Source organism: Euleptes europaea, chromosome 4, assembly GCF_029931775.1.
Source record: "Euleptes europaea isolate rEulEur1 chromosome 4, rEulEur1.hap1, whole genome shotgun sequence".
In the NCBI taxonomy this organism is placed as follows: domain Eukaryota; kingdom Metazoa; phylum Chordata; class Lepidosauria; order Squamata; family Sphaerodactylidae; genus Euleptes; species Euleptes europaea.
In genome coordinates, this window is record NC_079315.1 from 39,505,759 (window position 1) to 39,520,054 (window position 14,296).

The window sequence follows — 14,296 nt, forward strand, 5'->3', positions numbered from 1 at the left end:
TGCCAAAATTAAATGTAGCATACTGATTATATCCCATTTTACTTGCAGATGCCTAATCTCTCTCCCAGAGGAAAAACCACAGTTACTGAACCCAGAGAACCAGCCCCCCTCCAGAAAATCCTACAACAAATATTAAAGTCAGTTTTGTAGCACCACCTTAATACATAAAAAAAAGATAAAAGAAGTGTCTGGATTTTGAGGGTCATCACCATTTGAATGGTTTGCAAAATTAAAAATATCAAATATACCGAGGAAATTATGTTCTAAAAAAGACAAAAAGGGCCACTACTTAGTTGTACTATTTGAAGTTTCACGTTCCAGCAGCTACTGAAGCAGATTATAGAACAGTTCTGTTGTCTTGCTCTTTGACAAGTCTCAGTTGAAAATCCCTGGATCGACATAAGGGTAAGCAAGAAACTGTCCTAACTTGTTGCCGTCTGCATCATAGTGGAGCATTTGGAAACAAGTGTCACAGAAGAATGAAGGATCTTGAGGAGCAAGGCTGTCATTGTTGGTCACCCATCTGTAAGTTTCAAAGCAGAATTACTTCACGTAAGAATGACATTTGCCAACCTTGTGCTCACTTCCTTAGTTTCTCAACTGAAAAACATGAATACTTACTACAATCTGTTGAGCCTTGCTCAGTACCATTCTCACTCTGAGTCAGAGGGCATCTTGGAACAGATGGGGTGATTCCTCTTTCTGGTGCTAGGGCAGGCAGGAAGTAATTAATTTTCCTGATCCTGGCCGGAATCACCCTCTGGCTCCAGTTTTCCTCCTTCCTCGCTAAGGGTAGGCAGCATCGCAGATCACTCTGCACCAGAGGGTACACACCTACCTTCAAGGACTACAGCACACCACCAACTTTCAGATTCTCTCTCCATCCCCAATCTGAGAGGGAGAGAGTACAATGGTGGCAGCAGAGCTTAAAGCCAATGGGTACCTCAATCAGGAGGACCACATGGCTTGGCTCCTTTTGGCGGCGCAGCCATCAGAGCAGCCTCGCACCCCCACACACACACACTGGGCTCCCGCAGAGGCAGTAGAGCCAGGCACCAGCAAATTGGGGGAAAAGTAGGACAGCCGGGCTCCCGTGGGAGTGGTAGAGCTTGGCGCCGGCACCAACAAGTCAAGGAAGAAGGGGCGATCGGGCTTCTGCAGTGGCAGCAAAGACCAGCAGCGGCAAGACGAGGAAGACCAAAGGCGCCAGCTCCAGCAAGCCTGACACCAAGAAGCCCCGCCGCGATGACGCCGAAGCCCTCGGAGAGGTCCGATCGGCCCGCAGCGGCAACAAGGACCCACGGGAAGTCCGGCTCACTCCAGAAACCTCCAGGAAGCAGCCGGATCCCCCAGAGCCACCACGGGACCCTGCGACCAGCCGGGAGCAACCGGAGCAGCCCATGCAGCAGACTGGTGAGCCTAGAGGGCCTGGGGAAGCAAAGCCAACGGGGACTGGGGGAGGGCAGCTCCAGCGCCCTGAGGACTTGCTTGCCCTCATGAGACCCTGGAGACCCTTCCATACCCTAAGGGTAAATAAACTGGGAAGGGGCCATGGCTCAGCGGTAGAGCCTCTGCTTGGTATGCAGAAGGTCCCAGGCTCAGCGGTAGAGCCTCTGCTTGGTATGCAGAAGGTCCCAGGTTCAATCCCCGGCATCTCCAGTTAAAGGGACCAGGCAGGTAGGTGATGTGAAAGACCCCTGCCAGAGACCCTGGAGAGCCACTGCCGGTCTGAGTAGACCATACTGACTTTGATGGACCAAGGGTCTGATTTAGTATAAGGCAGCTTCATGTGAGATCGGGCTAGCCTGTGCTGTCCAATTTAGAGAGGACTAAGGCAGAGAAGGACTCGAATTTTGAATTGTACGTTTGGGGGGGAAACTTGTGATGTTGCTTGTGTCTTTGTTTTTTGCAAGAAGTGCACAGTGAGACCCTGGGGACCCTTCCATACCCTAGGGGTATATTGACTGGGGATGGGCTGTAGCTCAATGGTAGAACCTCTGCTTGGCACGTAGAAGGTACCAGGTTCAATCCCTGGCATCTCCAGTTAAAGGGACCAGGCAAGTAGGTGATGTGAAAGACCTCTGCCTGAGAGACCCTGGAGAACCACTGCTGGTCTGAGTAGACAATACTGACTTTGATGGACCAAGGGTCTGATTCAGTATAAGGCAGCGTCCATGTGTTCAAAAGGGCCCTAAAGGAGGAGTTTCCGTTCCTGCAGGACCCTAGAGTAGGTCCCACACAGAGAAGGTCGGGACTCTTCCCCTGAAGCACACAGTCGTCCCAGGAAAAGCAGGAGCACAAGTCCCAGAGATCCCTCATGCCCATGGCCCACCAGGGCAGCAAGGAAGCCATGGCCTCAGCACAGGTCCGGCCACAGGGAAACCTCTCCAGCCTCCTCTAGATCCTTGGAGGATGAGGAAAGGGAGGAGGGGGGATTCTCCTCCAAAGAGAAGGACTTTCAGGCCACACCAGAGCAGCAGCCCAGGCTCTTTCCAGGGGAGGAGTACCAGAACCTCCTGGCCAAGGCCATTATGGCTCTCAACCTCATGAAGTCAGTAGAGCCAGGGGAGGGGGCCAAGGACAACTCCAGACCCAAAGGGCCCCAGGAGTTCTTCCCCAGGACCCAGTCCTCAAATAAGGTGGCCCCATTCCCGGAGTACTTCGAGATGCTGGTAAAGAGGGAGTGGGAAAAGCCTACCAAGCTAAGGCAGTTCCCACACAGCATTAGGATAATGTATTCCCTTTCTCCACATGCCATGGAGATGCTGAGACCCCCCAGTGGACACACTGATAGCGGCGCTCCAGTGCTCAGGCCTGCGTGTGGAGGATGGCATGGGCTCCTCAAGGACCCACTAGACAGGCGAGCTGACATGGCCTCCAGAAAGGCCTATGAGGCCCTCACAACTTCCATCCAGGCATCGGCCACTGCCTCGCTCATCGCCAGGGCAGCAATAGTCTGATCTAGGAAACTGGCTACCATCATTCCCCCCGACCATCGCAAGGCCATGGAGGGCATCAACAGGAACCAGAAAGCCGTGGCCTTCATGGCAGATGCCACCCTGGACTGCATGTCCCTAAGTGCCAGGGCGATGGCAGCCAACACGGTTGCCAAAAGAGCACTCTGGCTGAGGGCTTGGCCAGTAGATTTCTCTTCCAAAGCCATGCTTCCAAAGCCATGCTTGCTCAAGGAAGCTAGTGATTTTAATTGTTACTGTAAGTTTTTAAAATCAGGTCAGCCAAATCCATCTTTAGCTCCCTCTCAACCACTAATTGTTATTCAAAAAAACAACAGAAAACAGGGACCACTTTTGAGGGCTGCAAAAGTCACAAATAAGAAACCCAAAGGCTCTATATGGCTCGGATTAGAAAAGCAAGGTATCCTGCCAAAGGTACTGTGTGGCCAGCCAAGGCTTGGCATCTCTTCCTTTAATCCTAGCTCTTAATCCAGCTCGGTTTAATTCAGTTAAACAACATCTCTTCAGTAATGCATTTTTTAACCAATCATCTCCCAATATTAGACAGCCACCTAATGCAGAGTACAGCCCCCATGGATGGCACCTATGAATTACCAGAGGGACCCAATGGGTCAAACAGACTAACCCACAGATTAAAAAGTCAACATTTTATTTAGAAGATACCTAGACCATGACAGCTATAAATCCTGGAGAAGCTAATCATGCTCTTTTGAGGCAGCTTATTTCCTTCTGTTGGCAGACAAAGTAGTAAAAACCCAGAGAAGAAAAAAAACAGTTATTAAAGCGACAGTTTGCTTCCCACTCCCTGCAGCACAAGTGTGAGTGATTAGAATCAGCACTTAGGAGACAAGTTTATTGTATGCCAACAGCAGCGCCCTACACATAGATGCATCTTTCCAGATCGTGATGTCCATTTTGCAATACCCTTAAAGATAACGCATTGCGTCTCTTCAGTTATTGCTCACTTACTGTATGTAATCACAGCACTTTCTTGCTTATTTGGTTTACTCTTCCCATTTGGAACTGCATGGCAAATCTTTTTAAAAGTAAGGATCTCAATTAATTCTAATCCATTAATTTACCCATAATGGAAAAGCCAAAGCAGCCTTGTAGATACATCTACAAAAGTTACGAACCCACAAGTATTTCCCCCACTAGCCCACACATGCTTTTATTACTTGTTTGCCAGACACCAAGCAAAACAAAAACAAAAATTAGCACCCAATTATGTCATCCAGAAGTGCCATGCGATTCTAGTTGCTTTCTCAGAATTCCCCCTCCTCTTCCACTACCCTTCAACAGCTGCTGATCTGATGGAAAGCGGGTAGGGGAGGAAACATTCTTGCAACACCCCTTCATTAACAGTCTGTCCTCATCTTCTCTTTCTTGCCCCCACCCCCAATCCCCTGATGGTGAAGCTGGATAGGAACATTAGCACCCAGGTGCATTCTGGGAACTGTAGCACCCAGAACAACTGACATTCCCTCTCTCCTGACAGCAGTCCTTATCAGAAGGGCAGATGTTGGGGTGAGATGGAGGGGAAAAGAGAGGGGGATTATTCTCTGGCTTGCATTTACTGTCCAAGCCAAAGAGGAATATAGCGGCTGGGAAGCTTGTGTTGCTTTGAAGATGGCCATTCTGAACTGCTGAAAAAATGTATTCTGAGCCACAGTACCTTGTCAGCATCTCTAGGGAAAAATATTCCCTTCCTGCTTAAGAACATTTGGGGGAGGGTAATATTTTAAATGTGATTTTGTGTGGGTTTTGTGGTATAATATATTTGAAAACTTCACACTGAGGAGGAAAGAATAGATAAGAGTGTCACTCACCCCAGGCAACTGAGTAAAACTTATAAGACTGAGATGTACATATTTATCAGAGCTGTAATATTGCAAAGCTCAGCACTATTTAACCTTCTTTTGACAGTCTTTTAAGCCAAAAATTCCCAAATGATATCTACCAATTGATTGCAAAATCCTCCCAAGTAGCTTCTGTACTTCTTTCCCCATTGCCCCCACCCCATAACAAAATAAGACCTGTTATCTCCATTCCAGGGGACAATTGATTGTTCTTCCCAAAGATCGCAGAACTTTTAAAAGTAACTGTAGTTACTTTGTGTAGACATTTCACTTATTACTCAGTTGTCTGCGGCCTAATTCTCACTGAGGTGGTGGACTTGCGTCTGGGTTGACTGCAGGTGAGGGTTCACATAGACTTAGAAAATCAGCAAATCAGGGATAAAGTTAAGCAAGGATTCATATTCCTTACATGCTAGTTTTATGTTAAAAAACAGAAAAGCAGCCAATTGTCATCTGAGCTCCCATCTGCAGCCTGAAGTAGTTTATGAAATAATATTACCTCAGTGAAAACTAAGTTTATGAAACTTACTAGTAGTAGGGGTGGCAGAGAACACACAATTCCTGCTCTTTTAACACTGGAAAACATTTTCTATAAACAAGATGTCATGGGAGGAAAGACCCTTCACAGTCAACCCAAGCTGATGTGGTAGAGGGGCTGACGTGGCAGAGATGCATCACTTCTTGCTGCCTATAATAAGATCAGCACTACAGCTCCAAGTAACCAACCCAAATGACTGAGATATGCTTGTGTATCCGTCTTATATTGGAGGCACTGGTTTAGCTCACAACCATAATAATCTGCTGCAAAGCTGTTCTATTATTTGTTCACAGATATGGAGATCAAAACCTAGTACATCAAGGTCACTCACCTGGCTGTGTACATTTTGCATACAAAGCATTTCTTGGTCCACAGCCAATGTTTCTTGGTTAACAAGGGATAAAGGCTCCTATCTAGACAGTCATCCTGATGAATTAACCTACACAGGGATAGAATAAGAAACTTATTAGAATACACTGATTTCTGTGTGTTGTTATGAAGAACAGTTAGGTGACACACAGGTTACAGAGTACAATGGTTGGGAGGAAAAAGCACATCCATTACACAGTGAAAATCCAAATGGAAGCAACAAACAGAGCTTAATAGCATGTCCTTTCTGCAACTGATCAATTTTGGTGGTAAAAAGTGCCATCAAGTCAGAGCTGACTTATGGCAGCCCCATAGGGTTTTCAAAGCAAGAGTCGTTTGGGAGTGGTTTGCCACTGTCTGCGTCCGCATGGACAGAGAGTTCTGAGAGAACTGTGACTGGCCCAAGGTCACCCAGCAGGCTTCGTGTGAAGGAGTGGGGAATCAAACCCAGTTCTCCAGATTACAGTCCTCCACTCTTAACCACTACATCACGCTGGCTCTAGTTTACTCAGTGCTTTTTGTCATGAGGCAAGCTCGAAGCCAGTTCCTGCCCTCTTATGGCATTATGCACTACCTATAGAAAGAGTTCGCCGATGGATTTGAGACTGCCCTATTGATTGGCTCCTCTTCAGCCAAGTTTGGAAGAGCACAGCCTGAAGCAGTAGATGAAATTCCCATAAGTGAGCAGACCCTGAAGCAGGTGATGGCCACCTCCCTGCTTTCTACAAGACTTAAGTGAGTTGAGTGCCTCTAGCAAAGAACTCTCTGATCCCCTTATGGGCAAGACTGCATACCCAGAGCCCCATCATCTCCAAACTGACATATGAAGGAAGGAACTAATTATTATTGTAAGCTGCCTTGAACCAAGAGAAATGGCAGGATATAAATGTTGTAATAAATAAATTTGCTCGGTGTGTGGTTTGATGATGGGAGGGGGGTTAATATAATTATTCTTCTTCTGAAGGTCAGTGTCAGATTTATATCCAAGTCTACAGACCACTGTACACAACCCATAACTGCACACGAGAAACTAAGCACATCCACGATGGAATGCTTTTCGGACAGACTGGAATTAGGGGGAAGGGAGAGTGACAGCATGTTTTAAACAGAGGCCAAAGACTGAGCAGCCCAGAGCAATGTATAGTTATTTACCTGATATCTGTGATAATAACTATGTGCTCGCACTCTCCTTGGTGGCAGTAAAGGTACGGGAAGCCAACTTTGATGTTCAAATTGTTAAATGTGTAGTCTTCCATATTAGCAGCTTGAAGATTAGTGTAGCTTCTCTCTCGAGATTCCGCCCACTCAGTAATCGTCCTGAAATTTTCAGCAACGTTATTGTTATTTCTGTACATTATAGTCTTGATAATGGTAGAAAGATTGAGAAAATACAAGGAAACAAATGTCAAAACTGGATCTTGAATTTGCAAATGTTGAGATCAGTATTTATCTCAAGTTCCAGGTAAGTTGTCAGAATACATTCCGATTCTACATGAACCCAAACCTATGATCACCAAAAACTCTTGAGGAATTTTGGAAAGAGAAATATTTATGTTGGCAATTTTGTTTCATGTTTCATAAGGTAACAATGCTGTTGATTCAGAGGGTGGTAACCTACTCAAAACAAATGCAGTAAGACACACAGTAGGTGTCTTTAGCACACTTTACATAAGTACAGGCACAATTAGACATTATAAAGGAAACAGAATTCCCTGATGCAAGTTTCCCTCATAATCCTAACGTGGGGATTGTAAGAATTTGTAAGGTATGCCAGAGAGAAGAAGAGTGATGTTTAATCCTTGATCTACAAGTGTCCATTGAGTCATTTAAAAAAATTATTCGTCCCAGGTGAGCAACATAATCAGAAATGAGCCCAGCTGCAGGGGAAAATCAGCTTCAGAAAGGGGGAATCCCTCACTGTTAAGGCTCTCTCTCTCTACACATTTCTGTTATCTCATTTTCTAAAGTCACACCTGATTCTATCCTCACACAGAAAAAAATCCAATTCATGGAATATTTGCAGGTCAGCGAGCAATTGTTCCAGTTATAGCTGTACCTTTGGAACTGCATATACAAATGGGAATTCTTTTTTACCTGCTCAGGTCTCTGCACTCTGGGTACCTCATGTCATTGTAAAAAATGCCCTCAAAATAAAAAAAGGCAGACTTGTAAAGATCCTAAGAGAGAGACAGACGGGAACAGAAGAAGAAAGTTGTTAGCGTGAAAACTAATATTTAAAAGACTGTCTTCCCCTCACACCCACAAATACACTAAAAAACCCTCAACAAACAACAAAACCTTAGTCATATCTTCCAAGTGTGAAGTTACAACACACCGTATTTACATTTTCATTCTCTCATTATCCATGAAGATTCTGTTAGTATTGCTATTTGCTGTTGCACAATAATGGACATTTTCTTCACAGATGCAAAACCTAAGGATAATTATTTTTAGCTTTGGCCAAGGACATTCACCTTTAGATCAGGGGTCCCCAACATGGTGCCCATCAACACCTTTCCTGGTGCTCACCAAGCATTTGCACTAAGTAAGTACAACCAAGAAGGGCTCCTGCCCAACAGGGCTTCTGATCTGCCATGGGAGGTTTGATTGGATGTGCAGATTAAATAAACATTGCTACAGTGGCAGCTGCTACCCCAGTGTTGTTTTTATTCTCTCACTCCTCTTTCCCATTGTATTTTTTACATTACCCCTCCTATCCTTGCATATGGGCTTCCTCCGTGTAGTTGGCTCCTGAGTAGGGTTGCCTGGTCCCTCTTCGCAACCGGTGGGAGGTTTTGGGGGCGGAACCTGAAGAGGGTGGGTTTGGGGAGGGGAGGGACTTCAATGCCATAGAGTTCAATTGCCAAAGTGGCCATTTTTCTCCAGGTGATCTGATCTCTATCAGCTGGAGATCAGTTGAATTAGCAGATCTCCTGCTACTACCTGGCAATTGGCAACCCTACTCCTGAGGCAGCCATTTTGTGGTTTCACCCACCACACTGTCAGAATTCCAAAGGTACCCACCAGCTTAAAAAGGTTGGGGACCGTACTTTAGATCATGCTATAGCAACGAAGGCACATGATCCAATAGATCCTCCCAAGTAGCCTTTGTACAGGAACTGGAGACCTCTCCTGTTGGGATCACGTGAACCAGCGGTTCTCAACCTGTGGGTCGCGACCCCTTTGGGGGTCTAACGACCCTTTCACAGGGGTCGCCTAAGATCATCGGCAAGCCCCAGCCCCAGCCGGGGGCAGCCCGCCCGCCCTCACCGGGTCTCCTGGCCACTCAGAGCCGCCTCTCCCGGAGCAGCGGTGGCCAGGGCACCAAGGCGGCGGCGGGGACTGGGCCGGCCGCCAGCTCACCAGGCAAGGCGGGCAGCGCCAAAAGCGCCCTCTCCAGCAAGAAGGCGGCCCGTGCCCAGGAGCAGGCCGGTGGGAGGCGGGCCGGCAGGAGGCGGGCCACTCCCCGGGCAAAGGCCGGAAGGGGAAGCAATGCCCCCCTTGGCCCCGCCGGGCTCGCTGGCCCCCGCCCGCATCAGCCACTCCAACAGCAGCTCCGACCTCTCCAACTGCCCCTCGGAGCCGCTCTCCGACGAGCAGCGGCTGGCCCAGGCCGCCAGCAGCGATGCAAGGCTTGGGTTCACACTGTAAGGTTACCAGCTTACAGGTGGTACCTGGAGATCCCCTGCTGTTACAGCAGACCTCCAGGCGATCAGGATCCATTCCCCTGGCGAAAATGGCTGCTTTGGAGGGTGAACTCCTTGGCATTATACCCTGCTGAGGTCTCTCCTCTCCCAAAACCCACCCTCCCCAGGCTGCACCTCCAAAATGTCCAGGTATTTCCCAGAATGGAGCTGGCAAGCCTACTTCATAGATATGAGAATGAAACTGGTGAAAGCAGTTATCAGTTGATATTTGGATATTATGGAAGGATGGATTAGATATGTCTAATATCCTGTCTCTCCAACCATTTTTGGTGGGTATTTTGAATGACTATATGATGCATTTTCATAGTAGTGTGATCTCTAGCCCACTCTGAAACATTGTCAGAACTGGGCTTTGGGGAAATATGGTGATACCCAAATTGTTTTTGTGATTAATCACTATACTTTAATTATGTTCAATTTGTAACAATGAAAATACATCCTGCATATCAGATATTTACATTACGATTCATAACAGTAGCAAAATTACAGGTATGACGTAGCAACAAAATAATGTTATGGTTGGGGGTCACCACAACATGAGGAACTGTATTAAAGGGTCGCGGCATTAGGAAGGTTGAGAACCACTGCGTGAACTATCATGTTACTGTTTGGCCTAGTCTACAAATGCAGAATATTCAGGTAGTTGAATCCTGAGGTGGCAGAGTGAACTGTAGCACTTCAAATTACAGGAAGTGAATGGTATTTTAAATGTTCCTATACATTTAAAAATTCATTAATGCACCATTTCCACACTGTTTTCCCCCCAACCAATCATTATGTAGAATTAAATTTATAAACTGTAAAGCTGTTTGCCTAGAACTTTGGCTTAACTAAATGTTCCGTATCACTGCTGCAATTCTGGAAGCACTAGACAAACCATATCACTACGTGGGATGCCAACCTCCAGGTGAGACCTGGAGTTCTCCCAGAATTACAACTAATCTCCAGACTGCAGAGATCAGTTCCCCTGAAGAAAATGGCAGCTTCTAAGGGTGGCTCTATGGCATCAGATCCCTGCTGAGCTCCCCCTCTTCCCCAAACTCCACATCCCCAGGCTCCACCCCAAATCTCCAGGAATTACCCAACCTGAAGCTAGCAACCCTAGATGCTGATAAAATAGTATTTTCCTTCTGAGGCTGATAGCACCTCCAAGAATTTTGTGACTGGACCCAGCCTCCACGGCAGCCACCATTCCAGAAGTATTCAGAGATTCAACAAGTTGGGGAATCTTGTGGCACCACTGCCTCCCTCCCTACCCCCATTCTTACGTACTATGAGGAGGTCATGCATCCTACAAAACAGACCTCTTAATTATGAGGTAGGGACATGCCTTTTGCAGGAAACACAACTGCCTTTCAAAAACAAGGCACATTTTATGCTATTTAGGTCAGCATTAGCTAAGCTCACACAAATTCTGCAGCGCTTCAAGAAAATAAAACTAACCACCAAACATTCATAATTTACACTGAAAGCCAAGGACACAGCAAGCCTGCTCCAACTCTCCTTAATAGACAAGACAGCTTTCTTGAAAGCCAAGGGATGAATTAATTTATTGAGAGAAAGCCACAAGTGACTGAAAGCATTGTGCTGTTCAACAGTGCAGCCTCCACAATGACACTGTTGTCTCCTCTAGCAAGCAACAATCAGAGGAAAGCTTCAGTTAGGCAACAATGATGCTTGACTGTCATCCGTACAACATCTTCATATATTAGTCTAAGGACCCTTTCAGGTGTTACAGTCTGCAGGCAGTCTTAACTAGGCAAATAGTAAAAAGATAAACTGAAAACCCAACAAATGTGTTTGGAATCATACAGACAAACTCTTCAAGGCAGGCTATTTATTTTTATACCACCTTTCCTTCAAGGAGCTCAGAACACCCTTCCCTACCACTTGACTCTCACAATAATCCTGCGAAGTAGCGTACACTGAGAAACACTGCTGAAACAGTTTTGTTGTCAAGTGGTGTGTGAAATAATCCTAAATCCTCTGAAAAGCAACACTTAAATATTGTCATGATATGAATTTAACAGACCTGCAGACAAGATCTCAGACTGCACACAAAGAGCACTTCCTAACCAGGGTTATAATAGCAAATACAGTCTGCAATGTAAAAGATAATACCAGAGTTCATCTCCTAATAATGAACAACAATTTTTTTAAAAAATATGTATTTTAAGATTATACTCCTTCCTTTCTCAAATAAGGGACCTATAGTGAGGTTTCACAATTCTTAATCTGATGGGTTAAAATCAAGAGGTAGTGACTTCATCAGTTAATGGGGAATGATTGAAGACTGCATCCCACCCTGAAAAAACTGAATAAAATATCTGCAAAATTACAACAGCAGAAGACAAAAATGGACAGGAAGACAGACAAGGGACAGGCCGAAGAGTCCCCAACTCTGGCCACAGATCAAAAAGATTTCTGTCTTTTCTGTTTGACAGAAGTGGGCAAATAAGAAGTAGGGGGGAACACAAGACATCAACTGGGTCAACCTTAAAAAACTGCTAACATAGCAGAGTTTTCTGTGGAGCATAATTTACAGCGAATTCCTGAGTTCTAAGGGCAAAAGCCCTTAGGAGGCCAGGAAGGCGCCGTGCCGACGTCCGGGGCCCCCACGCCAGCGTCCAGCCAACTAACGCTGGCAGGAAGGCCGGACACTAGTTGCGGGCAGCAGATATCTTAAATTCAGCCCGGGACATCAACAAAGCCTTCTGAAAGACATAGAAGACAGGCATAATTTGATTTTAGAGGATTTCTAGAGCATATGTAGAAATGTAAGATTTTGTTTGCTAGGGCTTTTAGTGTAAGCCACAGGAATGGTGGGGGGTGTTATTAGGAGTTTTATTTTACCTTGTATGTTTTAAATTTAAGATACCTTGATCCAAAAAGGAAAGGGTCAATAAATAAAATACACAAAATACTAGAGTCCCATGTTTAGGCAAGAACACCTACTTATGGACTGATATTGGTACACAATCTCCAAGTCTCATATGTAAGAATACTATAATATAAAAGTGGCTAAGAAATCTAGCAATTCCAATTGAATTACAGATGAATTAAAGTATAAACATACAGATGAATTAAAATATAAAATATTGGTCCACTGGTATTTTGTTATTTAGATAACTGAAACTACAGTGGAAAAGCTGTAGCAGAATACATTCTTATCTTCACATATTTTGGATACAGATTCTGGACCATGTAAATGATCACAGCATGAGATGCTATTTCCTTTCTCTCTCTGAGGGGGAGAGCATCTTGCTAGCGACGGGTGATTCTCTTCCGGTTCCTTGGGACAGGCAGGATGTAAACAAACAAACTTCCTGTTTCCTGCTCCTGAATCGCCCATTCCTCAGTTTTTCTTCCTGCCTCGCTGTGGGAAGGCAGCAACTAGGGTTGCTCCGCGCAACCCTCCTCCATAGTCCACCATTTTGGGGCGAGCACACGTGTTTCCCCCCGCCGCCGCCAGCGATAGCAGCCCCGAACAGCCGCACACGGAACAGCCGCGGACCAGCTGGCAGAAAACCGGGCGCATGGCGAGCCAAGCGGCACCTGACGACTTTCTCCAACGGGGGGAGCTCACGGAGGGTCTAGTCCCAGCCCCCCCCCAACCACCACGTGGGCCATCCGGCAGCCGCAAGGGCGGCAACGCGGAGAGGCACGAAAGCCAGGCTTCTTCCTCCTCCTCCGGCAAGCGGAAGCAACGAGATACCGGGCTCAAAAAGGACCGGGACAACAAAAAGAAGCCCGAATCAGCTGCAGTTGACCCAGCCGCTGCTCAAGGGAGCGGCGGGAAGAGGCAACGCCGGGAAGCGTCCCCCATCGCGCACTCAAGCCGCAGGGGCAGCGAGGGCTCCAGGGAGACGGCGACCGACGTAAAAGAGACCAGCGAGCCGGCAACACAACTAAGGGGTGAGCCTAAGCCTAACCCGGGGTCCCTGCCTAGCCACCAGCCCACCCAGCCCACGGGGGCATCGGGAAACCAACCCCCCGGGACACCCCAGAGCGACCTCCTCACCCTAATGAGGCAGGTCCTCAGGGAAGAATTCCCTTTCCTGCAGCCCGCGGCCCAAGGGGGCTGGCAGCCTGCCCACCCACACGCAACCCAAGGGGGTTCATGGGTCGCACAAACCTATTATCCCCCTGCCCAAACCGGGAGGGAAGAAAGACCCAGCACCAGCTTGGCTGCAGGGACCACTAAGCCTGCTACCTCCAAGGCAAGGGGAAAGACCCCAGATTCCCCCAACACAATGCAGGACAATGCCTCCTCCCCCTCCTCGCAATATGATTCAGATGAGGGAGAAAAAGAGGAAGGCGAATTCTCTTCCTCTGAAGGGGAGGGGGAACCAGTGGAAGAGAAGCAGACACGCCTGTTTCCCAGAGAGGACTATCAGGGCATCCTAGCTAAAGCCATTATGGCCCTCGACCTTACCGAGGTGCCAGAGCCTGATGAGGGGGAAAAGGGGAAGGGCAGACCAAGGGGCCCCAAAGAGTTTTTCCCCAGAACGCAGCCCTCCACCAAGGTGGTACCCTTCCCAGAATATTTTGAGCACCGACTGAACCTTGAGTGGGAAAAGCCTCTGGGCAACAGGCCTCTTCCCCGCAACATCACCAAGCTCTACACCCTGGCCCCTCACGCCATGGAGCTTCTACGCATGCCCTTAGTAGAGGGACCAGTGGCGGCGCTCCAGTCGCCGGGCCTTCTCTCAGGAGATGGCATGGGCTCCATAAGGGACCCCTTGGACAGAAAGGCTGACCAAGCCTCCCGCAAGACCCACGAGGCATTGGCCACATCCATCCAAGCCTCGGCAACCGCAACCTTTTTTGCGAGGGCGGCTATAGTGT

General features: G+C 47.3%; 1 protein-coding gene across 1 annotated transcript in view; it reads right to left on the reverse strand.

Moving 5' to 3' along the window:
* Positions 1-296: 296 nt before the first annotated feature.
* SNAPC3 (small nuclear RNA activating complex polypeptide 3) overlaps positions 297-14,296 on the reverse strand; it is a 31,290-nt gene continuing 17,290 nt past the window's right edge. The window contains exons 6-9 of the mRNA XM_056848971.1: positions 7,836-7,918; positions 6,894-7,058; positions 5,704-5,811; positions 297-523 (exon numbers count right to left, since the gene is read on the reverse strand). Of these exons, the coding sequence (XP_056704949.1) occupies positions 376-523; positions 5,704-5,811; positions 6,894-7,058; positions 7,836-7,918 (504 nt within the window). The 3' untranslated portion in view covers positions 297-375. The remainder of the gene's footprint in view (positions 524-5,703; positions 5,812-6,893; positions 7,059-7,835; positions 7,919-14,296) is intronic.